General features: G+C 36.9%; 1 protein-coding gene across 7 annotated transcripts in view; it reads left to right on the top strand.

Moving 5' to 3' along the window:
• Positions 1-25,295, top strand: part of Spag1 (sperm associated antigen 1) — a 65,204-nt gene that overhangs the window by 23,847 nt on the left and 16,062 nt on the right. For all 7 annotated transcript variants that reach the window (XM_047546890.1, XM_047546909.1, XM_047546899.1 and 4 more), the window contains 4 exons: positions 1,417-1,576; positions 20,053-20,406; positions 20,791-20,890; positions 24,658-24,810. In XM_047546890.1, the coding sequence (XP_047402846.1) occupies positions 1,417-1,576; positions 20,053-20,406; positions 20,791-20,890; positions 24,658-24,810 (767 nt within the window). The remainder of the gene's footprint in view (positions 1-1,416; positions 1,577-20,052; positions 20,407-20,790; positions 20,891-24,657; positions 24,811-25,295) is intronic.

Raw genomic sequence — 25,295 nt, 5'->3', positions numbered from 1 at the left:
ATCTTCTCTCCATGGTCAACTCTGTTTTCAAGATTACGTATTTTGTCTTCATTGCCTGAGGTTCTGTCTTCTAAGTGATCTAATCTGTTGGTGACGTTTTCTATTGAAATTTTAATTTGGTTTATTATTTCTTTCATTTAGAGAACTTCTGCTTGGGCTTTCTTTTTTTCTTCAGAATCTCTGCCTCTTCATTGAAGTGATCTTTTACTTCCTGTATCTTTCTGATTTCATTTCTTATATCATCTTATGTCGCAGATCAGTTTAACTATGTACATTCTAAACTCCTTCTCTGACATTTCTTCACTGTGGTGTCAGTGGATTCTGTTCTTGGAGTAAGTGATTTGCTTGGGGTGATTTGTTCCCTTGCTTTGTCATGTTGTTTGCATGTCTGCCTGCCTAACAGTATGGATCTGAGGAGTTAAAAAGATTCTCAGTTTCTCTTCTCAGCAGTTTTAGGTGTGATCATCTGGAGCATGATGTTCCACCCTCTGGATTGCTGGAGTGAGAGGGTAATCCTGTAGGCAGAATTCCTGGAGCAGGGTTAGGCTCTTCACTGAATGCCAGTTGGTCTGGAGATTTTAAATCAGTGCACCTCCAGCACCCAGTACTTGCTGGTTCACACTGGAAGACTCTACCCCAGGGATGCCCTCCGGGCTCCACTCATGTGGTAGGGAACCCAATTTTTAGTCCCCTACGTCACCTTGGACCTCATGTTTCCTGGTCTTGGGTTGTCTCCAAATATTCTCTCATGCCCCCGCCCTTCCGGGTTCCCAGCCAGATTCTCTCCCAGCTGGTCCTGCAAGCAGTCAAATTAGAGGGGTAGGGGTAGAACCAGGTGGGTTTCCATGACCAGTTGTCCCCTGTGTAAACCTCTCTCCATGTTTGATTTTCTCACTTAAGCACCCTCTATGTCATGCATTGTGTGTTTACTGGGCCTATATTTTGGGCCAAACTCGAGTTTGCCAGGAATTGGTCCCCTCAGCTGCTGGGCCCACTTTTTTTTTGTTCACCAGCCTTGCTGAGAATCTGTCTGCTTTCTTGGTTTCACTGGCATAAAGCATTTTAGAACTTTCAACATTATTCTTTAAAAAAAGCACAGGTAGCATGATTTCACTTGTGTGAAACTATACATCTTTGCTTGGCTGTATGCACAGAAACATTTGGGAAGATTATCAAAATGTCAACGGTGTTATTTGAGTGGCAGGATTTCAGGTGAGTTTTTTTCCTTTGCTACTCTAAGCTTTTTATGATATGTATAGTTATAATTAGATAAAGCAGTGAAGTAGCTTTGAAAAAAAAACCACACACCATAAAAAACCTTGTGTTTTTATTCATTTCTTAATATCTTCATATTCTTGCCTGAAAGAATTTCTTTTTATTAAAGGAAAACATTGTCGTTAATATTGTGATTTGCAGAAAACCTTGTCAGAAGTTGAAAGAGATGTGAAAAATTCTGAACCTGGATCAAGGACCCAGTCTAAAGGGAAAAGGATGGTTATTGAGGAAGTAGAAAACTCAGAAGATGAAGATGAAAAGGGAAGTGGAAGAAAACATGAAGATGGCAGTGGAGATAAGAGTAAAATACCTTCTCTATTTTGGTTATTCAGAGAACTACCTGGTTATATAATAAGCTAGCTCAGTTTTTCTATTTGTTCATAAATTTTGTCTGCCAAACTTTTTCTAGCTTTACCATGTGAATCTGTAAGCAAGTTTAGCTTACCTTTTTCTTGATACAGTTTAATATAATCTCCCCAATGCTTTTTTCCTCTTAGTCTGGCACTTTTTTCCCTAGTGCTCAATTTAATTTCTAATTATCACCTTTTAATGTAAATGGCTGTGTCTACATGGCAATAATCATTTGTAAATTCACCTTAAATCTCTCTTTTAGGTGATTGTGTGTATATCCACTTGGTTGTAAACAGATGTGTTGGCTTCAAGTAGGAATTGGGATGGACCTGTTTATATACCTAAAACAAATGCATTATTGGGAAATTGTGTGTCTCTCAAAAAGTTTTAAATATGCAAAAGAAGTGTTTCAAAAAATGAATATAGACTAGATAAAACTTCATGGTTATAAGGTAAAACAATGAGAGGTAGGTCAATCACGAAGGAAAAGATTTGTGTAAATGCTTGCTTGGCCAGGGGCATAAAAATCTTCCCTCTTCTTGAGAATCCCTGAATTACCAAGGGGAAAATATTAATTATTAAAATCATTCACAAGTAAAAAATCAACTTGTAAGTAATTTGACCAAATATTTTAATGTTGAGAGAGAAATATAAAATGTTAAGTTCATTGAACTTTTAAAAAATAACTTTTTTAAAAATAAGTTTTTTTTATGACAAGTATATAATCTAAACTGTACATTTCAAATTAAAATATAGAATAAAAACAAAAGGGCAGAGGCCGGGGATGTATTTCAGTGGTGGGGCACTTGACAAATGTGTGAGGCCCTGGGTTTGATCCCAGCAATACAAAAACCAAAACCAAAACCCAGAAAACCCATAAAGTGAGAGAAAAGGAGGGAGAAAGAGGAGGAGATAGAGAGGAAGAGCACCAGAAAGCACAGGGAAAAGAAGAGAGAGCATCAAAGGATAAAAAGAGAAATTAAGGTAAAAGTTTTGAAGAATTGAGGGCTCATCTTTCAGCCAGATTTTAAATAAGTTTTAGCAACAAATGTTCATTTTAGGGTTTATATTTAACTTAAGATAATAAGTATCTTGTAGTTAAAGGAAATCATTTAAAGTCTTATCTGGAACAAAATGAAGTATAAACTGTTCTGATTGCTACTATTTTTAAATTATTTAAAGCCCTTTTAACCAGACTCTTTCTTAACTCCAGTTCTTACTAACCATTGATCTGTCATTGTTTTTTGTTCCTATAATTTTACCCTTTCTAGAATGTTATATAAATGAAATCAGAAAGTATGTAATATTTTGAGACTAGCTTCTTTCACTGTACATTGTCCCTGAGATTTGCTGATATAGTTTCATGTATCATTGGTTATTTTCTCTTTTTTTTTAAGTTAAAAATTACTGAATTTTTAATTCCTGTACCACACCACAATTTACCAGGAAGTATACCTGATATAATGAAAAGAAAGAAAAAGACTAAGATGCAACTAAGCTAAAAGACCTCAGGAATCTGATTGACATTGTATTAACCAATAACTACATTGCATTAATCAATAGCTACACTTCTTACTAGTTGTGGTTGTGATATCACAAGAAGGTTTCCTGTTTAAGCTGCAATAACTTTTCTGACTATGGATCATTGATCCTTCTGTGGCAGATTTTTGCAGTTACTCTAACGCATTTGTGATGATTGTCTCAAAGTAACCCGTAGCTTTCCTGATAACTCCTCATTCTTTTGCTAAGAACTGTAACCTTTTTATACTGTTTTAAGAATCTTCTCCCATGTCCACCACTTTCACCTACCAACACAGGGACTGTCAGAGCTGCTGTCATCAAAACTGCCCACCTTCATGGGTTTATAATTTGATTGGTGCTGTCCACTATAATTTCCAAAATCATTATAGTTTCAGCCACCACTGTGGTTAGCAATGCCAAAATTCCCTCCTTCATTGTAACTATCATGTCCTCCTTCACCACTACCACATCCACCACCTTGGTTTCCATATCCTAGCCTACCACCACCACTTCTCTACTATAACCAGAATCACTGCTGTAATTAACATTACCTCCAAATCCATTATATCCATCATCACCTTCTCCATAATTGCCTCTGCTGCTACCACTTCCACCATCATTGGCTCCTCTTCCAACAGAGTTTCCACCATAGCCAAAATTACTTTTACCACCTCCAAAGTTTCCTCCATGATCCATAAAGTTGCCAGATCTACCTCCATGACCTTCTTGTGATCCAGCAGACTGCATTTCCTGTTTAGAAAAGGCCTTTTTCACCTCAGTTATGCTCATTAATAGTGTGGTTATTTCTGAACATCAATTTTATCAACTGTACCATGACAATCAGAAATTATAAAAGCAAGTCTTTTCCCACTCTGCTTGTTTTTCATAACTTAAGGTTTCAATCTTGCCATACTTTCCAAAGTAGTCAATCAAATTGTATTCTTCTGTATCTTTTTTTTTAATATCAGCAACAAAAATTTTCTTCACTGTTAGATGTACATTGGGCTTTATACATTTCTTTGGAGAAACAGCTCTATTTCCACTTAATACCCATCAACTTTGTGTGGTAGAGCAAAAGTTGCTGCACCCAGGTCTTCAACACAAGAATAAATCACAAAACCAAAGCCCTTGGAACATTTTCTTTGGTGTGGGGGTGTCTGCCATTACCACACAATCTGGGAGTATACTCTCCATTTCTCAGTATGTTCTCTTTAACTATCATTTGTAGTTTGAGACCTCAGACAACCAATAAATAGCTCCCTTAATTGTTGCGGTTCCTTTGAATCATGTTTCCCACAACATGCCCACAGAGGCAGTGATGGCCAGAGTTCACTTCGTTCCTCTTTATTGCTGAGTAGAATACCATTATGTGGGTGTACCAAAATTTGTTTATCCAGTTTGTTCAAGGACATTTAGGCTGTTTCTGGTATTTGATAATTATGACTATAGCTGCTGTAAACTTTCATGTGCAGGTTTTTGGGTGAAAGGTAAATGCTTAAGAGTAGGCTTGCCAACTCATATGGCAAGTGTGTATATAACTTTATCAGAAATTGCCAGACTGTTTTCCAGAGTAACTGTACCATTTTTCATTGCCATATATGAGTTCACTTCATATCCTTGTAAGTATTTGGTAAGACCAGGATTTTTAAATCTGTTTTGTTAGGTATATGCTCATTATGGTTTTAATTTACACATTTCCTATGGCAAATGATGTTGAACCTCTTTTCATGTGCTCATTTGCCATCTCTATATCATTTGTAGTGAAGGTCTAAATTATTCCACTAATTTTTTTAAGATTGTTTTCTTACTGTTGAATTTTGAGAAATCTTTATATTTTTGATGTCTTGTTGCAATCCTTTGTTAGCTATGAGAGTTGAAAATATTTTTTCCCTGTATCTGGCTTTTAAAATTTCTTTAAATATTGCTTTCACAGAACAAAGATTTTTAATTTTGTTGGAGTCAAATTTACACTTTTAAAAAATGCACTGTGCTTTTGATCTAAGGATACTTTGTCTAACTCAAAGTCATGAAAAATTTTCTCCTGTGTTGTTTTCTTTTCAGTTTATATTTTACAATAAGATATGTATCAGTTCTGAATTGATTTTTATATGGAATGTGAGAATTAGATTGAGTTTCAATTGTTTTGAATATGGATGGCCAGTTTTTTATTGGAAACTATCCTTACTTCTTTGATTGCCCTTGCCCTTACATAAAAAAAATTAATTGGCCATGTTCATGTGGCCAGTACAGTCTAATTCTGGCTGCCATTCTGTTGTACTGACTTATGTGTCTATCATCTTTCATCAGTACCACACTGTCTTGGTTCAGATGGCTTTAGAGTTAAATCTTAAAATCAGGTTGTGTGATTCAGCTTTATTTTTCTCTTACAAAATCATTTGACTATTCTAACTTCTCTGCCTTTGCAGTTTTAAAGTCAAAATTTTTGGAGATATATTTTATTTTTTTTTTGGTCTACAATTCTCTCGTTTAATATTCAGTTATACTTCTCTATTGTATAAAACCACTTAACAGCGAACCACTTAATAAAATCACCTAACATTTGATGACTATTTTACCACAAGTCTTTATTATACTACTAAAATTTACCATTTATATGCTCATTACAAAATAGGAGTGATTTTCCTTTATCTATCATTGTAATATGCAGTAGAGTATAATAATAGGATGGCAAATATGAAGCAGTAAAATCTGTTTTTCTAGATATAAAAAATCATGCTGGGAATTTGATTGGAATTGTATTGAGTTTATAGATCAGTTTGGGGGAGAAATGACATTATAACCATATGGAATTTTCTAATACATGAACATAATTTGTCTCTCCATTTGATTTCTTTCATTAGCATTGTATGGTTTTCAATATACAGACACTGTACATGCTTTGGCAGATTTATACTTACACATTTCAACTTTCTGGAGTTATTATACATAGTATTTTTAAAAAAATTATAAAATTAAAAATTCAGGTGTTCATTGTTAGCCTTTAGAAATATGTTTTATTTATTTATTTTTGTATGTTGACTTTGTATTTTGCCTCTTGCTGATTCACACATTTTTATAGATTATTTGGAATTTTCTTCATAGACAAATATGTTGTCTGGAAATAAGGACAGTTTTGTTTTTTTCATTTCTAATCTGTAATCTCCTTTTCCCCTTTTATTGTACTGGCTAGAAAGTTGAGCAGGTGGTGAGAGTGGACGTATATGATTTGTTCTCAGTCTTAGAAGGTAGATATTCAGTCTTTGATCATTAAACTCAATGTTAGCTATTGGCATCTGATAGATGCCCTTTGTTAGTTTAAGGAAGTGGTTTTCTAGTTATAGCTAGTTGAGTTTGTATTTTCAGTTGATGTTGAATTATTCACATGCTTTTCTGCATCACTGGAATTGATCGTATGATTTTTCTTCTGTAGTAAGTTGATCATGATGTATTATTATTTTATTTGTTGCTGGATTTTATTCATTAATATGTTATTGAGGATTTTTACATCTATTTTCCCAAGAGATATTTGATTGTAGCCCTCTTCTTATCTTTCCTTGTCTTCCACTTATTCACTCATTACTGTACTTGTCTCGTTTTTAGTTTATCAGGGCAATGCCAGCTTCATAAAATGAGTTGGGATGTACCTCCTGCACTTCTAGTCTCTGAAAGAGATTATGCAAAATTGATGTTATTTCTTTAAATATTTGATTGAACTTGTCACTGGAACTGTCTGGTCTTGGAGAGAGGTGAGGAGGAGGAGGGAGGGAGGGGGAGAGGGAGTAGTTTCTCAAGATAGAAGCTTAGAATATCTACTCGTCTTTTTCCCCTTAATATAAATATCTGATGCTGTAAGTTTTCTTCTGATCACTGCTTTAGTTGCACCCCAAACATTTTGATATGTTGTACTTTCATTGTCATTTATTTGAAAATATTTTCTAATTTCCCTTGAGACTCTTCTTTGAATCATGAGCCATACTGAATTTCCAAAAATTTTTGAGATTTATTATTTTTCTATTATTGATTTCTAGTTTACTTCCATTAAAGTGTGTATGTATGTGTGTGTGGTGGGGGGGAGTGTGTGTGTATAAGATTCTAAATTTTAAAAAAAATTCATTTTCTTTAATAGATATACAACTCTCCAGGCTATTTTATTTTTTAAGCAAATCCTGGTAGTTTGATAGTTTCGAGGAATTGGTCCATTTCATTTAAGTTGTTGGATTTCTCTACATAGAATTATTCATAGCACTCCCTGTGTATTAATCAGTTTTCATTGCTGGAACCAAAAATACCTGATAAGAACAACTTAGATCAAAGTATTCCATAAAATAGAAGAGGAGGGAACCCTCCCAAACTCATTCTATGAAGCCAATATTACCCTGATACCTAAACCAGACAGAGACACATCGAGGAAAGAAAATTTCAGACCAATATCCTTAATGAACATCGACGCAAAAATTCTCAACAAAATTTTAGCAAATCGCATACAAAAACATATTAAAAAGGTAGTGCACCATGATCAAGTGGGTTTCATCCCAGGGATGCAAGGTTGGTTCAACATCAGGAAATCAATAAATGTCATTCACCATATCAATAGACTTAAAGTCAAGAATCACATGATTATTTCGATAGATGAGGAAAAAGCATTTGATAAAATACAGCATCCCTTCATGCTCAAAACACTAGAAAAAACAGGGATAGTGGGAACATTCCTTAACATTGTAAAGGCCATCTATGCTAAGCCCATGGCTAATATCATTCTAAATGGTGAAAAACTGAAAGCATTCCCTCTAAAAACTGGAACAAGGCAGGGATGCCCTCTTTCACCACTTCTATTCAATATCGTCCTTGAAACTCTAGCCAGAGCAATTAGACAGACCAAAGAAATTAAAGGGATACGAATAGGGAAAGAAGAACTCAAACTATCCCTATTTGCTGATGATATGATTATATACTTAGAGGAACCAGGAAATTCCACCAGAAAACTTTTAGAACTCATAAGTGAATTCAGTAAAGTAGCGGGATATAAGATCAATGCACATAACTCTAATGCATTTTTATACATAAGTGATGAATCTTTGGAAAGAATAATTAGGAAAACTACCCCATTCACAATGGCCTCGAAAAAAATAAAATACTTGGGAATCAATCTCACAAAAGAGGTGAAAGACCTCTACGATGAGAACTACAGAACACTAAAGAAAGAAATTCAAGAAAACCTTAGAAGATGGAAAGATCTCCCATGTTCTTGGATAGGAAGAATTAATATTGTCAAAATGGCCATACTACCAAAAGTGCTATACAGATTCAATGCAATTCAATGCAATACCTTACAGAAATAGAGCAAGCAATTATGAAATTCATCTGGAAGAATAAGAAACCCAGAATAACTAAAGCAATCCTTAGCAGAAAGAGTGAAGCAGGGGGTATTGCAATACCAGATCTTCAACTCTACTACAAAGCAATAGTAACAAAAACGTCATGGTATTGGTACCAAAATAGAAAGGTAGATCAATGGTACAGAATAGAGGACACGGACACAAACCCAAATAAATACAATTTTCTCATACTAGACAAAGAGGCCAAAAATATGCAATGGAGAAAAGATAGCCTCTTTAACAAATGGTGCTGGGAGAATTGGAAATCCATATGCAACAGAATGAAACTAAACCCATATCTCTCACCATGCATGAAACTAAACTGAAAATGGATTAAGGACCTCGGAATCAGACCAGAGACCCTGCAGATTATAGAAGAAAAAGTAGGTCCAGATCTTCAACATGTCGGCTTAGGACCAGACTTCCTCAACAGGACTCCCATAGCACAAGAAATAAAAGCAAGAATCAATAACTGGGATAGATTCAAACTAAAAAGCTTTCTTTCAGCAAAGGAAACTATCAGCAATGTGAAGAGAGAGCCTACAGAGTAGGAGAAAATCTTTGCCACCCATACTTCAGATAGAGCACTAATCTCCAGAATCTATAAAGAACTCAAAAAACTCTACACCAAGAATGCAAATAATCCAATCGACAAATGGGCTAAGGAAATGAACAGACACTTCACAGAAGAAGATCTACAAGCAATCAACAAACATATGGAAAAATGTTCAACATCTCTAGTAATAAGAGAAATGCAAATCAAAACCACCCTAAGATTCCATCTCACCCAAATTAGAATGGCAATTATCAAGAATACAAGCAACAACAGGTGTTGGCGAGGATGTGGGGAAAAAGGTACACTCATACATTGCTGGTGGGGCTGCAAATTAGTGCAGCCACTCTGGAAAGCAGTGTGGAGATTCCTTAGAAAACTTGGAATGGAACCACCATTTGACCCAGCTATCCCACTCCTTGGCCTATACCCAAAGGACCTAAAATCAGCATACTACAGAAATATAGCCACATCAATGTTCATAGCTGCTCAGTTCACAATAGCCAGATTGTGGAACCAACCTAGATGTCCTTCAATTGATGAATGGATAAAGAAACTGTGGTATATATATACAATGGAATATTACTCAGCCATAAAGAATGATAAATTTATGGCATTTGCAGGCAAATGGATGAAACTGGAGAATATCATGCTAAGTGAGATAAGCCAATCTCAAAAAACCAAAGGCCAAATGATATCGCTAATAAGTGGATGATGACACATAATGGGGTGTGGGAGGGGTTAGTGTTAGGGTTAGAGTTAGGGTTAGGGAGGGGGGCAAGAATGGAGGAAGGAAGGACTGTATAGAGGGAAAAGAGGGGTGGGAGGGGTGGGGGGAAGGGAAAAAATAACAGAATGAATCAAACAACAATACCCTATGTAAATTTATGATTACACAAATGGTATGCCTTTATGCCATGTACAAACAGAGAAACAACATGTATCCCATTTGTTTACAATAAAAAAAAAAAAAGAACAACTTAGAAGAGGAAAAGTTTATTTTGGCTCAGTTTCACAGGTTTCAGCCCTTGGTTTGCTGACTCAATTGCTGTGGGCCAGAGGTGAGGTAGATCATATGGCAGAGGAAAGTTGCTCAACTCATGGCAGCCAGAAAGTAGGGGTGGGGAGGGCGGACAGATACACCCTTGCAGTGCATGCCCCCAGTGACCTACTTCCTTCAATCAGATCCCACTCCCCAGTAACCTATTCAGCTATCAATGGATATGTCTAGCAAATGGATTAATCTACCAATGTGGCCAGGGCCCTAATCCTTACCTAAAAGCCCCACTTCTGAATCTTGCTGTATTGGGGATCATACTTCCAACATATGAGCTTTTGGGGACATTCCCATCCAAACTGTAACACCTTGATTATTGTTTTAATGCCTGGAGGTCTGTAGTGATAACTTCCTCTTCCTGTTATTAGTAATTTGTGTGTTTTCTCTTTTTTTTTCTTTGCCAGTCTGGCTAGAAATGTAGTATTGTTATTGATCTTTGCAAAATACCAGTTTTTGTTTCATTTATCCTTTTTCCTGCTTTATTTTTCAGTTTCATTGATTTCTGCTCTTTGACATTTCCTTCCTTCTGCTTGTTTTGAGTTCATTTTACTCCTCTTTATCTGAAGTAGTTTCTCAAGATAGAAGCTAGAATATCTACTTGTCTTTTTCCCCTTAATATAAATATCTGATGCTGTATGTTTTCTTCTGATCACTGCTTTAGCTGCACCCCAAACATTTTGATATGTTGTACTTTCATTGTCATTTATTTGAAAATATTTTCTAATTTTCCTTGAGACTCTTCCTTTGAATCATAAGACATACTGAATTTCCAAAAATTTTTGAGATTTATTATTTTTCTATTATTGATTTCTAGTTTACTTCCATTAAAGTCACAGAATATACTTTGTGTTGTTTAGACTGTGTTGTTTAAATTTTTTGAAGCTTGTTTCATGATGCAGAACATGTTCTTTCTTGATGAATATGCCATGATGAATATGCCATATTTTGTTTTTGGTAGAATACACTATAAATGTCAATTAGATCTAGTTGGTGAATGGCGTTGCTCAGTTCTTTATCCCTGCTGATTTTCTGTTTTTTGTTTTGTTTTGGTTCTGGGGGTTGAATGCAGGGGCATTTCACTGCGAACTACATCATCAGGCCTTTTCATTTTTTATTTTGAGACAGGGTCTCACTAAGTTACTGAGGCTATCCTCAAACTTGTGACCCTCCTGCTTCGGCCTCCTGAGTTGTTGGAATTAGAGGTGTGTGCCACCACTCCTGACTTGCCTTTTATCACTTTTTGCTTCATGTGTTTTGAGGTTCTGTTTTCACATGCTTTTACATTTAGGATTGCTGTATCTTGTTAGCCAATTTATCTTTTTCAAATTCTGAAATGTCCCTTCCTATCTTTGGTAATTTTACTTGCTTTTTTTTTTTTTTTACGGTGCTTGGGATTGAACCCAGAGCCTTATGCTTGCAAGGCAAGCACTCTACCAACTGAGCTATATCTCCAACCCCTTTTACTTGCTTTTTAAAGTCTACTTTGTCTTATATTAATATAGCCACTTGAGATCTTTTGGACTAATATTTATATAATATATATATATATATTTTTTCTATTCTTTTACTTTTAACCTCCCTGTATCAGCAAAGTATGTTTCTTTTAGACAGCATTTGGTTGCATCTTGTTTTCCCTGTTCTTACTAACTCTTTCTTATAATTGGTATGTTTTTCCCAAGTATTGGTATGTTTGTATTTAGGTATAAGTATTAATATGTTGTGTTTAAATATTATTTGTTTTTCTGTTTTTTCCCCCCTCTGTGTTTTATACCAGTTCACTTTGCTATTTTCTTTGGAAGGATTTGCATATTTATTATTATTATTTGGTGTTGTTGGTGGTACTTGAGATCAAACCCAGAGGTGCTTTAACACTGAGCCCTTGTTTTAAAAAAAGTTTTATTTTGAGACAGGATCTTGCTAAATTGCCCAGACTGGCCTCAAACTTATAATCTTCCTTCTTCAATTTCCTGAGTAGTTGAGATTACAGGCATATGCCACCATGCCCAGCTAGTTTTTTAATTTTAATTTATTTCTAGAGGTTTTTTGGTAAACCATAATCTTTGTACATTCTATTAGTGCTCTCTATAGAATGTTAAATGTACATATTTAACCTACATTCTGCTTAGAATTAGTAATTTACTACTTAAAGTATATGTTAAAACTTCATAGTTTTTTATTGTCTCCTTACCCTTCCCTTTATATTGTAGTCATTGTACATATTATATCCACATTCATTTAAAACCCTATCAAACAATATTATGATTTTTACATTCAACCTTACTATATATTTTAAAGAATTTAAAAGGAGAAAAATAGTCTATCTTATTTACTCAGATACTTTTTTTTTTTTTTTTTTTTTTTTGCACTTTCTTCATTCCTGACGTTCCAAGTTTCCTTCTGGCATTGTTTCTCTTTCAGCCGAAGAATTTTCTTTGGCATTTCTTTTTTACTTTTTGCAGTGTTGGGTATTGAATCCAGGATATTTTTAGCGGCTATAGAATTCTAGGTTGACAGTGCCTGAGTTTGACAGTGGTAAAATAAGGTGGAGTATGTTTACTCCTTACTGTTTTGTGTGTGTGTATGTGTGTGGAGGGCTGAATGATTAGCACATTCCAAGAACTGTGGGTGTGCTTTACATAGAATGTTTTATGTAATCCTTAAGGAAGCTATAATTATCTATACTTCAATAGATTAGGCAACAGAAGCTTAGAGAGGTGAAGTTACTTGCCACATTTGTACAAGTTAAGTCACACATTTGGAATATGGTCCAAGAATATGTTTGACTCCAAAGTCTATATCCTAAATGTGGTTACTGGATACCAGTTAAGAGACTATACATTCTATAAAGCCCAGGCCAAATATCATCAGACTGCATTCTCCAAGAATAGATACAATCTACTTTAATGTTCTCTGATATACCAAGAATTCTTATCAGTAACTGAACCTATGTTGAGGAGCTAGTGAGTTAAAGATGAGTGTGATCATTTATGAAACTAAAAGACTTTCCTTCCAAATAGAGATAAACAGGAAACGGCTAATTTTTTTCAAGAAAACTTCTAATAATATTTCTGTGATTAGAAATCTGAATCAGGATGGTTGTAGTGTAATATCAGTTAACCAATTGATGTTTCTCTCTGAGGTAGGTGAATATCTGAGTCTAATAGAGAAGCAACATTCCCATTCAAATCTCCAACAGCCAGAACTTTAAGAGAATCATTTTTTACATTGTCATTAATTTCCCCCTAATTATTTTATAGACCGAAGAATATATAAAATATGTATGATTCAGAAAACCAGAATTCTTGATAGAATATATATTTTATCAGGAAAGCAAATCAACATGAGGTGGATAATTAGCTGGAAACTCATAAGTAATCCTTTTATTCTTAAAATGAAACACATCAGCTGAACTAGCTTATGCTCACCTCTACCAAGATACATTGTTGGATGACATGTACAAAGAGGTCCTAGAACCTTGGATGTGAGAGAAGCAATCCAATTCACTTGTAGGATAATAAATGTCATGACCCAGAAGGAAGTTATCTAGTTGTAATCTTTGCATATTGTTCCCCATCCCACCACATTCCAAGAAAGAATTCCTAGTCATTATGGGGTATGTTCCAGGGGGTTGTGAGGATAATGGGAAAATGCAGCAATTCAAGTTTTGTAACCTTTGCTGATATTGCTTCTCTTTTATAAGCTCCACTTGGGTTGACCAGGTCCAGTTCATCCAGACTGAGGTACAGCATAACCCATGGATTTAATTAACAACTGACAGTTACTGAGCACCTACTCTGGCAGGTATTGAGATAAGACAATTGATAGGCTTTCTTCATCTATTCTCTAAGGACTAATATTAAGAAACATCTGCCTTCTTGCCAGGATGATTAGATTTGGGGGTTTGAGTTCATGGGCTTTTTCTCAGAAGCTCCCCATCTACTTGTGTTTTCCCTTCCCTAATGGGGTCATTTAGAAGAAGTGGCTGTCATCATACAACTGTAGCTGTTAGAGACTTTGGTACTCACTTCCATCTGTCTCCTTACGGAGTCTGTGGAAGCAATCAGAAGAAAGCCAGCACCTAGTTTCCTTTGTAGTGCTATTGCTCACTTCCCACTTAAATGTGTAATGTGAGAAAATTAAATAGTCTTTCACAAACAGAAGAATAAAATATAAATATTTGTCTTGCTCTACAATTGACAGAATCAGGAGAGCAGGGATCTAATAATTAAAACAATAAACAAAACCATAAAGGTGAATTATTTCTGATTAGGTAAATGTGAGAAACTGTATGTGTTAGGTGCCATTAAAAATTAAAAAACCTAAAAGGCAAATAACAAACTAGGCAAAGTGACTAAGGGCCGATACCTTTTAATATAAAGAGTTTTTAACAAAACTGTAAGAAAATGATGGAAGAGCCAGCACAGAAATGGGCAAAGCATATGAAAGACACATCACTAATGAAGAAGTATAAATGACTGATAATTTTTTATTCCTAATTAAAAAATAAAAATAAAACAGGTTATTTTTCTCTTATCAAATTGGCTTAAATGGGGAAAAAAAGTACCCTTTGTGGTCAAGGGTGTGGTGAAATCTGTTTTTTTTTATTGAGATATAGTTTATCCTTTTTGAATTCAGTGGATTTTAGTGTATTCACAAGGTTATACAGCTAACACCACTAATTCCAGACTTTTTTTTTCTTTCTTTCTTTTTTTTTTTTTTTTTTTTTGGTACTGGGAATTAAACTCAGGGGGACTCAACTACTGAGCCACATCCCCAGTCCTATTTGTATTTTATTTAGATTCGGGGTCTCACTGAGTTGCTTAGCACCTCACTGTTGCTGAGGCTGGCTCCTCCTGAACCAGCCCTTCTGCAGTGTCCTGTGGGTAGGTTCATACCCCACAAGACTTACAGTTCTTCCATGCTCAGACCTCTTCATACCTTTTCGGGACTGCACAAATTGTTCAGGGACATTTCAATCTGTAGTTCAAGTCCCAGTTACCCTTTTTTTCTGTACTTGAGATCCTTAGCTACTTCCTGTGTCCTCTTATCTCATTTGTAAAGTGGGAATGATAATACTTGGTATGAGAATTGGTGTATGTATATTATTCTCAATAAATGCAGCTGTTTGGTAAATAATACCCAGTTGTCCATAGTTTCTGCTGACCCAGACTTGTGCTCCTATCCAATTTCTGCCTCAACCTCCTGAGCCACTGGGATTATTGGCGTGCACCACTGTGCCCGGCTTACAGGACATTTTTATTATCCCAAAAGAAATCCCATGCTCATTAGTAGTAACTCCTCATTCTCTCTTTTCCCTGGTCCCCTGTGATCACTAATCATTTTTTGTCTCCAGGGATTTGCTTATTCAAAATTTTCATGTAGGTAGAATAATGTAGTATGCAACTTTCATACCTGTGTTCTTTCACTTACTGTAATATTTTCAGGATTAATCCATGTTGAAGCATGTATCAGTACTTCATTCCTTCATTTACAAATACTATTCCATTGTATAGATAATACCACGTTTTCTCTACATATCAGTTGATGGATATTTGGGTTCTTTGTACTTTTGGGCGTTATCCATTTGTCATAAATGTCAGAACATTTATGTGTGAACAGATGTTTTTTGGGGGCATATACTTGAGCCTAGAATTACTGGTTTATGTGGTAACTATATGTTTAACTTCTTGAAGGACTGCAGACTGTATTTCAAAGTGGCTACATCATTTACTATTCCCACCAGTAATGTATAATGGTTCCAGGTTGTCCAAATTTTTGCCAACACTTAAATTGTTGTCAGCTTTTTTGATTATCCATTCTAGGGGTTATGAAGTGGTATTTCCTTATTTTTTAAAAATTTTTATTTGTTCTTTTTAGATATACATGATAGTAGAGTATATTTTGACATGTTATACTTAAGGTTTTGATTTCCATTTCCCTAATAACTGTGTTTACCATCATTTCATATGCTTATTGGTCATTTGTTTATCTTATATGGAGAAATGTCTGTTCAAGTTCTTTGTCCATTTTTAAGTGAGTGCCCTTTATATATTCTGAATATTAGACCTTTATCAGATAGATGCATGATTTGCATTTTTTTCTCCCATTTTCTGTGTTGGTCGATAATTTCCCTTGAGGCACAAAAGTTTTTAATTTTGATGAAGTCCAATTTGTCTGTTTTGCTTTGGGTGGCATGTGTAAGAATCCATAGTCAAATTCAACATTGTGAATGTTTGCCCCTATATTTTCTTCTAAGATTTTTGTGACTTGATCTCTTTTCTTTTTTTGATATTGGGGATTGAACCCAGAGATGCTTTACCACTGAGCTACATCCCCAACCCTTTTTTATTTTTTATTTCAAGACAGGATCTTGCTAAATTGCTTAGGGCCTCACTAAGTTGCTGAGTCTGATCTTGAACTTGGGATACTCCTCCTGCAACCTTCCAAGTCACTGGTATTTTTTTTTTTTATTAAAATCTTTTTTATTTTTACAGACTATATTTTGCTTCATTGTACACAAATGGGGTACAACTTTTTATTTCTATGGTTGTATACAATGTAGATTCACACCATTCATGTAATTATACATATACATAGGGTAATATTGTCTGTTTCATTCTACTATCTTTCTGTCCTCCACCTCCTTCCACCCCATTTTCCTCTACACCATCTGAAATTCCTTCATTCTTCTCTTCCCCCTGCTACCCCTACCTCGTTATATATTGTCATGCACTTATCAGAGAAAACATTTGGCGTTTGGTTTTTGGGGCTTGCCTATTTCACTTAGCATGATATTTTCCAACTTCATCCATTTACCAGCAAATACCATACTTTTAATTCTTCTTTATGGCTGAGTAATATTCCATTGTGTATATATATCACAGTTTCTTTATCCATTTATCAATTGAAGGGCATCTAGTTTGGTTCCACAATCTAGCTATTGTGAATTGAGCTGCTATGAACATTGATGTGGCTGCATCACTGTAGTATGCTGATTTTAAGACCTTTGGATATAAACTGAGTAGTATAGAGGTCATTGATCCATTTTAATTATTTTTTATATATGGTGTGAGGTGGGGAGTTCAACTTAGTTTTGTGTTTTTTGTTTTATCATGTGGAAATCCAGTTGTCCCAGCACCATTTGAAACTGTTCTTTTCCTATTGAATGGAGTTGGCTCCATTGTCAAGAATCAGTTGACCTTGAAATATGGGTTTATTTTTGTATTCTCAATTGTATTTCATTAGTCTGTGTGGCTGTCCTTATATCAGCACCATACTATTTTGATTACTATAGCATTTAGTAAGTTTTGAAATTAAGAAGCGTAAGTCCTTCAATTTTGTTCTTTATTTTCTCAAGATTATTTTGGCTGTTTTGGACCCTATACACATTTGAACTGAGGATTGACTTTTCCATTTCTGCAAAAAAATTTGGATAAGGGATTGTGTTTAATCTGTAGATTCCTTTGGGTAATACTGACTCTTAAGAACATATTTTCCTAACATGATCACAGGATCACAGGATACTTTTTATTTGTCTTTTAATTTCTTTAAAATTTATACTTAGATATTTCACATGCTATTATAAATAGATTATTTCCTTTTTAGACTGTTCTTTGTTGATATATAGAAACACACTGATTTTTTTTGTATGTTGATCTTGTATCCTCCAGCTTTGTTGAATTTGTTTATTAATTCTAATAGGCTTTATCCCACCCCCTGGTAGATTCTTTGGGATTTTCTGTACATATTGGATCATATCATTTATGAATAGAATTTCTGATATGGATGCCTTTTATTTCATTTTCCTGCCTTTTGATTAGGCTACAATGTCTAGTACAGTGTTGAATAACAATGGTGAAATTGGACATCCTTGTTGCTGATCTTGGAGGGAAAGCTTTCATTCTTGTATCACTGAATATGATATTAGCTATGGGTTCTTCATAAATCTTGTTTATCATGTTGAGAAACTTCTAGTTTCGTGAGTGTTTCTATCATGAAAGGGTGTTGGATTTGTCAAATGCTGTATCCTCATCAGTTGTGATAACCATGTTTTTTTTCCCCTTTAGCATTATTTGACTTTCTGATGTTGAGCTACCTTTGCATTCCTGAAATAAATCCCACTTGACCATGGTATATAGTCCTTTAATATGGAGTTGAATCAGGCTTGTTATTTCACTGAGGATTTTTGCTTTCAACTATAAACTATACCACTGCAGATCGCACTGTTGGCCCTTCCTTCTTTTGATATTTTTTGTGAACTTCCTTTTTCCCTACACATGCTTTGTTTCTGAGGCAGTACCTACCCCTGGTTCTTCTTTCATTTCTAAGCATTCTTCAGTCTACATTGGAGGTTCTTCCTGTGCTCATTCTTTGTCAGCATTTCTCAGGTATCCTTTGGAGGCTTTGATAATCCCATCCACATCCATACTTCGATGGTCCTTTATATGCTATCAACTCCCAAGTTAGTGTATCTGGAAAAGGTCCCTCCTCCTGAACCAGCCCTTCTGCAGTGTCCTGTGGGTAGGTTCATACCCCACAAGACTTACAATTCTTCCATGCTCAGACCTCTTCATACCTTTTCGGGACTGCACAAATTGTTCAGGGACATTTCAATCTGTAGTTCAAGTCCCAGTTACCCTTTTTTTCTGTACTTGAGATCCTTAGCTACTTCCTGTGTCCTCTTATCTCATTTGTAAAGTGGGAATGATAATACTTGGTATGAGAATTGGTGTATGTATATTATTCTCAATAAATGCAGCTGTTTGGTAAATAATACCCAGTTGTCCATAGTTTCTGCTGACCCAGACTTGTGCTCCTATCCAATTTCTGAGTAAGAACTTGAGTAGCAGGTATCAGTGAAAACTGGAGCCTTGCTCTAATGCACCTTACTTGGTGCAATCTGGGGATTTATTTCTGTAACAAAATATTTTTATTACTTTAATAATTGAGCCCCTTTTGGTTGGCTATCCAAATTGAATGTTATTCTACTATACTGAAAACTACTAATTAATGTATCTTTATTACTTCTTTTAGAGGGATAGATCATCTACTGATTTTCATTGAGATAACTGGGGTTTATGTTCCCTGTTTTTGTCCTTTAATATTGACCTTACCATTCATGAAAGAGAATGGAAAATTATAACTACTAAAAATCAGATTAGAACTTGTTAAAAGAGAAAGCTTGGAAATTTGGATATGTAATTACTTTTCAATGGTATCGACATGATTGCTTTGTTTTAAATATTTATGACACTCAATGAAATATACATAAATTTCATTTAAAAATAGATTTAGTACTCATTTGTTAAAGTTAATGCTAGAAATCTTTCAGTCAAATGCAAAGTAATTTTCTAATTTGAATAAGACATTAGAATGGAAAATTTGCTGTTTTTAATGCTCCCTTTGAGTGTAAATACTATGTGCCTGTTTTATCTGTTGTCTTTGCTAAATTCACTTTGAAATGACTTAAAAATTACTTTGACTTTTTCTTTCAAATGACCTTTTCCGCTGGTCCTTTAAAATAAGGAAGGGGTGCTCCTAATGTTGGGTGCAGTCATTGTGTTCGTCAAGTTCTACTTGCTTAATTCACCCTAAGTGGTAAATATGTACGATTTACTTCAACAGGTGCGGTCCGATAATGGACACGGTTCTCAAAGGGCTAGTTTTCGGTCACGAGCCCTTCGACGTTAAAGGGTTAACACGGGGTGGCTTCCCCCGGGAGCCCTGGAACCGCGCCTCGAGGCCGGGCGGGCGGGGCCTGGGACGAGCAGGGAGGTCCCGGGACCGTGGCTCCGCCCGTGGGGGCGGCGCCCGCCCCGGCTTCCCCGCGAGCCCGCCCTCTGCGCCGGGCACCCCGCGGCCTCCGCGGTCGTAGGTGCTGGTGATGCAAACGCTCACTTCCCGCATCCACTTTCCCACAGTGGCCGCCCAGCGGGCGCGAGCCCCGCGCGCCATGGGCAACATCCAGAAGAAGCTGACCGGCAAAAGTGAGGGCGGCAAGCGGCCGGCGAGGGGCGCGCCGCGGCGAGACCCGGCGCCCGGGCCCGGCGCGGAGAAGCGGGGCGGGCCGCTGGCCCCAGCGACGGCCAGCGACGGCGCCAACGGGCACTCCAGTGGCGGGCGGGGCGCCGGGGACCCCAACTCGACCGACGCTCCGGCTGCCCGACTCGACCCCGACGGCCTGAAGAGTCAGGGCAATGAGCTGTTCAAAAGCGGACAGTTTGCCGAGGCGGCCCGCCGGTACTCGGCGGCGATAACCCAGCTGGAGCCTGCAGGTAGGTGAGCTGTTGCCGAGACCGACCCAGGCATTGTGGGCTTCCCCAGACCTAAGGGGGCTCGCGCAGGAGTGGCACAGGCCGCCTACTGGGTGACAGCCCTTGCCCCGGGGCATTCCTTCCTGGTGACTAAGTGCGCAGTGAGACTTGACCTATGTGAGCAATACCTTGGAATGTGGAATATGTGCCCAGCCAGGCACGGTTGCGTTGGTCTCTGCCCTGCTTTCCTTTGTGGCCACTGCAGGGGTAGCCAGCTCCAAGGAGCTCTGCATGATGAGCAATTGTAGCACTGCAGTGCCACTGAGACTGCAGTTGTCTTTTAATTCTGGTGAACTGTGATTTTGCTAATGGATTTTAACTGTATTTAATTAAATGTGATTTTAGGAAGTGAAAATGCAGATGATCTAAGTATCTTATATTCAAATAGAGCAGCATGTTACCTAAAAGAAGGAAACTGCAGTGGCTGCATTCAAGATTGTAACAGGTAAACTGCACCTTTCAGGTTTGTTAAGAGATTGTTATAATTTCAATGTGATGAGTACGATATCCTCCTAAATTTTCTGCAAAAGGGTCCAATTTCTTAAGACAACTTTAAGGTATGTTAATTGATTAATACAGAAAGGTCATAATTCTCTACTCACACATGAACTTTTTTCATTTTCTCTGCCCCCACCCTAACTCATGCTCTTTTCATATCACTTCTAGACTACTGGAGAAGCCTAATAACCAGTTCCAGTTCACTGTGGCCTCAGAATGACTTCTCCTGAAGCATTATTTTGTTCAGCTTGTTTCCAGAAGGTCTTTAATGCCTCAGTATTGTCTTCCAGACAATTATAAGCTTCTGTGACACCACAAGACCCCAAACAAGCTTCCTGCTCCCATGTGGTCAGCTGGATCACTTCCTTACACTCATGGCTGGGTCTCCCAGCCTTTGCCCACTTTGTTCCCAGTGTTAGTAATGTCCTCTGTATATCTTTGCTTCTGAAATCCTCGGTCACCTGTCCTTCCTGTCTGCCTTCTTGATCTCCTCAGGCTCTTTGTACATCTATAACACCTACACTGACACTTGGTCATGCCTGTAGGTTCCTGACATTCACTGTAGTGGATTTAAAATCTTCACAGTCAGGAGCTGTGTCTTACACACTTTCTGCCCCTTCAAAGCACAGTAGTCACCAAGGGTACTCAGTAAGTTACCTGCCAGGATGGATTAATATATTTACATGAATGAAACATACTGTTTTCTTTTGCCATTAATTAATAAGTCTGCTTCAGAAGCCCTTTAGCAAGAAGTTACTGTTAGTGCATCTAAAAAATAAGTCCTGGTTTGACTCATACAGCCTTGGTTTACTCCTGTTGTTTCATATAATTATTAATTATCACCCCTTTTTACTCTTAAAAAGGCTTAGTTTGGACAGTAGATTGTGTGGGCACTATAATGTGACTAATTTATTATTTATTTCTTTGGCAGTGCCAGTTTATTGATAGGGTAAACTTTGCTAGGATCTGTGCCTACAATTTAAAAAGGGCTTGAGGCACTTGGATTTTTTTTTTTTTTTTGCCAATTTTGTATGTTCAGATTTAATATGAATATTTATATTTTGGCCTGACCCATGTGTGGTTGCACTGGCTCACACCAGCTAATGTAATAGTTTCAGGATTTTGTGAACTGGTAATAAGTTGGTAGCTTGAATTCTGCCAATGGTGTGAGCACTGATAACCATGAAAACTGGCAAGTCCCACATATCTGGGCTCTCAAATCTTTTTTCTTTTCCCAGAGAGCCTGTCCTTAACATTTAGCACTGCCTATAACTGACAAGACCATATGAATTTGTTAGATACCAGGCATGTTGTGATTTATAGCCAGCATCCTTCCAAGTGTCTGTTTCTAATACATTCCCTTTCAGATTGGTCAGGCCTTCCTAAATGGAGTGAGGTCAGAATTTTATTTAAAACTTGAGATCCCTGAAGCCAAGCCTGCTGTGAATAGTTGATTCACTTTGCCCTTAAGTGAGAATGTTTAGGGAGGCAGGAGTTTACTGGCTAAAATCCAAAGATGTGACTCCAGCCATGGTGTCTAGGGAGACTAGAATGGGGGCTGGTCCTGGGGGAGAGCTTGAGCTGCCCAACTGGGGTAGGAGTAGGTGTGGATTTAGGTAGGATGTCCTTAGATAAAAGCTGTGTTCTAGGCCAAAGAATCTGGCTTTGCTGGTCAGTGCTGACCTCCACAGAGGCCTGCCGACCTACTTAGATATTTTCTGTGATAGCTGGTGTATGAATTCCAGCAGGAGGGGAATAGAGATGATGCCCAGTGGAGAGTGACGTGACTCTACAGCTGAGATTCTCAGACTTGTTTTCATGCCAGAGAAGCCATGGTGTGCCTTTGTAAACATGTTGAAGTATGGATGTATTTAAATCTTTGTGAACTAGGAATAATTTATTAACAGACAATATGACTATCTTTTTGCCCCAGAAAGACCGCATACATTTTTAAGGAAGCTTTTAGTTTTCAGTTAATTAGCTTTGCTCTTTGAAGACTTCTGTGAGCTATCATTACCAGACAAGTGGTACCATGAGTCAGACATCGACAAAAGAAAATTTATGGGGACAGAATTTAAAATAAGGGAATGGGGAGAAACTTTGAATGAAATGTACTGAAAATAATTTTTTATTTGTCTTGGAGAAAAACTACTATTTAATTTTAAATATCTACACTCTGAGGATCTTTACTGTTTCCCAGGGGTATGTTTGAGGATCACTATTGGGAGTGATGGGGGTGTTTGGGATGTGTAAGGGGCGTGGAGCCCTCCACACCACATGTCTCCATGTTTCTGTATTAGGCCCTCAAGTGAAAAGACATTTTGATGCATAAGCAAAAGTTTGAGAACCATTATTCTAGAAATTTCTCATTCTCATAACTGTTTTTAGCTTAAAAAAGGTTCCAACTGGTCAGACAATCTTTTGGGGTTATTTAAACCACACCAAAAATCTTTGGGCAGCTTTCTATTGAGGATATTTTGACAGACTAAATACAGATGGATGTTGCCTAGTAATCCTCTGCTTTTGCCTGTCTTTGCTATTTTCTAACAGACTTGAAATTAGGAGACTCTTTAGGGTCTTAACTGCGTGAACTTGAATGACAACCTCTTTTGTAAGCTCTGGTTCAGAAGTTTTCCGTTAGTTTTTATGAATGGTGGCATTTCATTTATAAGCTCATATGCATTTTGGAAATTGTGGGAAGAAAGAAACAAAGTTGTGTTTACCATGCAAAAATGTGCTAAAAATGAAATGCCTCATCTTTAAAAAATTTTTTTTTTTAGTTGTAGGACACAACAACTTTATTTCTTTTTATGTGGTGCTGAGGATCGAACCCAGTGCCTCCTTGCAAGTGCTCAACCACTGAGCTATAGCCCCAGCCTCAGCCCCAAAATGCCTCTTCTTATCCATTATGGATCCTAGGCTTAGCGCTGGGCCATCTTGATCTGAAAACAGCACCATGAGCTTTGGAAGTCTGCTGTGAAATGGATATAGTCAGGTGGTTGTGAGAGGGACACATTTTCAGTCTCTGTTCTCCTAGTTTTGCCCTCAGCAGTGTACAGCCTTTCGTATTTTATTTCAGAGTACAATAAAGTACATTAAGTACTGAAGTAGCTTTAAAACAGTTACTTTTAACAAAACCAATGAACACAACCTTGAAATACATCTTTAGTGATATTAGAAGTACTTCATAAACTCAAAAGTACAAGGTGAAAATTCATGACTTACAAAAGATCACTTTTAGTTCCTTGATTGCCTTAGTCTATTTTTGACACCTTTTTGTAGCAAGTAAATCTTATTGAACTATAGAAAATTTTAGAGCTCTGATTTTCAAAATACTATGCAAGTTTTTGTGATTTCAGACTAAGGTGCTTTATTAAATACATAGTTGCACTTAATTTATTTTAATCTGTCAGTAACATGAATCTCCTGCTCTGTGCAGGGCCATGCTTGGCTCTGATAGGGCACTGGGGAGGCTGAGGCCTGCTGCAGGGAGCTCAGCCTCAGACTGGAACGAGCGCATGCTAGAGTGCTTTGGTACTGGCTTCAAAGAAAGTAACTACAAATCTGATTGCTGTGCTACTTTGGTTTTGCTTTTCTTGTATATTGCCAAGTCTACAAAATGAAATATTAGATATGTACATATTTGAGTCTGATACTGTAAATTAAAGGGTGGCTTCCAAGATCAATGATATGTAATATTTTTGTCTTCTTTAGGGCCCTGGAACTTCATCCATTCTCAATGAAACCTCTTTTGCGAAGAGCAATGGCCTATGAAACTTTAGAACAGTATGGGAAAGCTTATGTGGATTATAAAACAGTGTTGCAAATAGACTGTGGAATCCAGCTAGCAAATGACAGTATTAACAGGTAATCTGATCTGAGGCAGCTAGCTAAAGTCTATTTGTTTTCTAATGGAATTGATTTTCTTCCTCTTCCTCTCCTTCAAGAATGATGTCAAAGTGCAGACATGTTCTCAGTTATTTACTTTATGTGAATGATTGCCTTCTTCTAGTTCCTTAAATCACATGCCTCTGTCTTTCTCTGTAACTTAATTTCTAACTGTCCCTTCATATATGTTGAGTGATCAATCCTCTTGGACCTTTATATTTGTTTCATCCATTCATTATTGTTTGCGAATTTTTTAAACTAATACAAGGTGTAATAATAATTCAGTGTGCTGCTTAAATAACCTGTGATATTAGGAAGGTGTTTTCATTAATGTCATAAATCAATAGTAACTATTGGACAAACTCCAGAGATGCATCTTCTCACAGGGTTTCAGGGTGTTCATTGGCATCAGGTCTGTTGGCAGAGGCATCTGTGTGGGGTGTTTCTGCTCAGGAAGTTGGGCA

The sequence above is a fragment of the Sciurus carolinensis genome, chromosome 1 (assembly GCF_902686445.1).
Source record: "Sciurus carolinensis chromosome 1, mSciCar1.2, whole genome shotgun sequence".
Classification (NCBI taxonomy): domain Eukaryota; kingdom Metazoa; phylum Chordata; class Mammalia; order Rodentia; family Sciuridae; genus Sciurus; species Sciurus carolinensis.
This window is presented reverse-complemented; position numbering and strand designations above follow the sequence as displayed.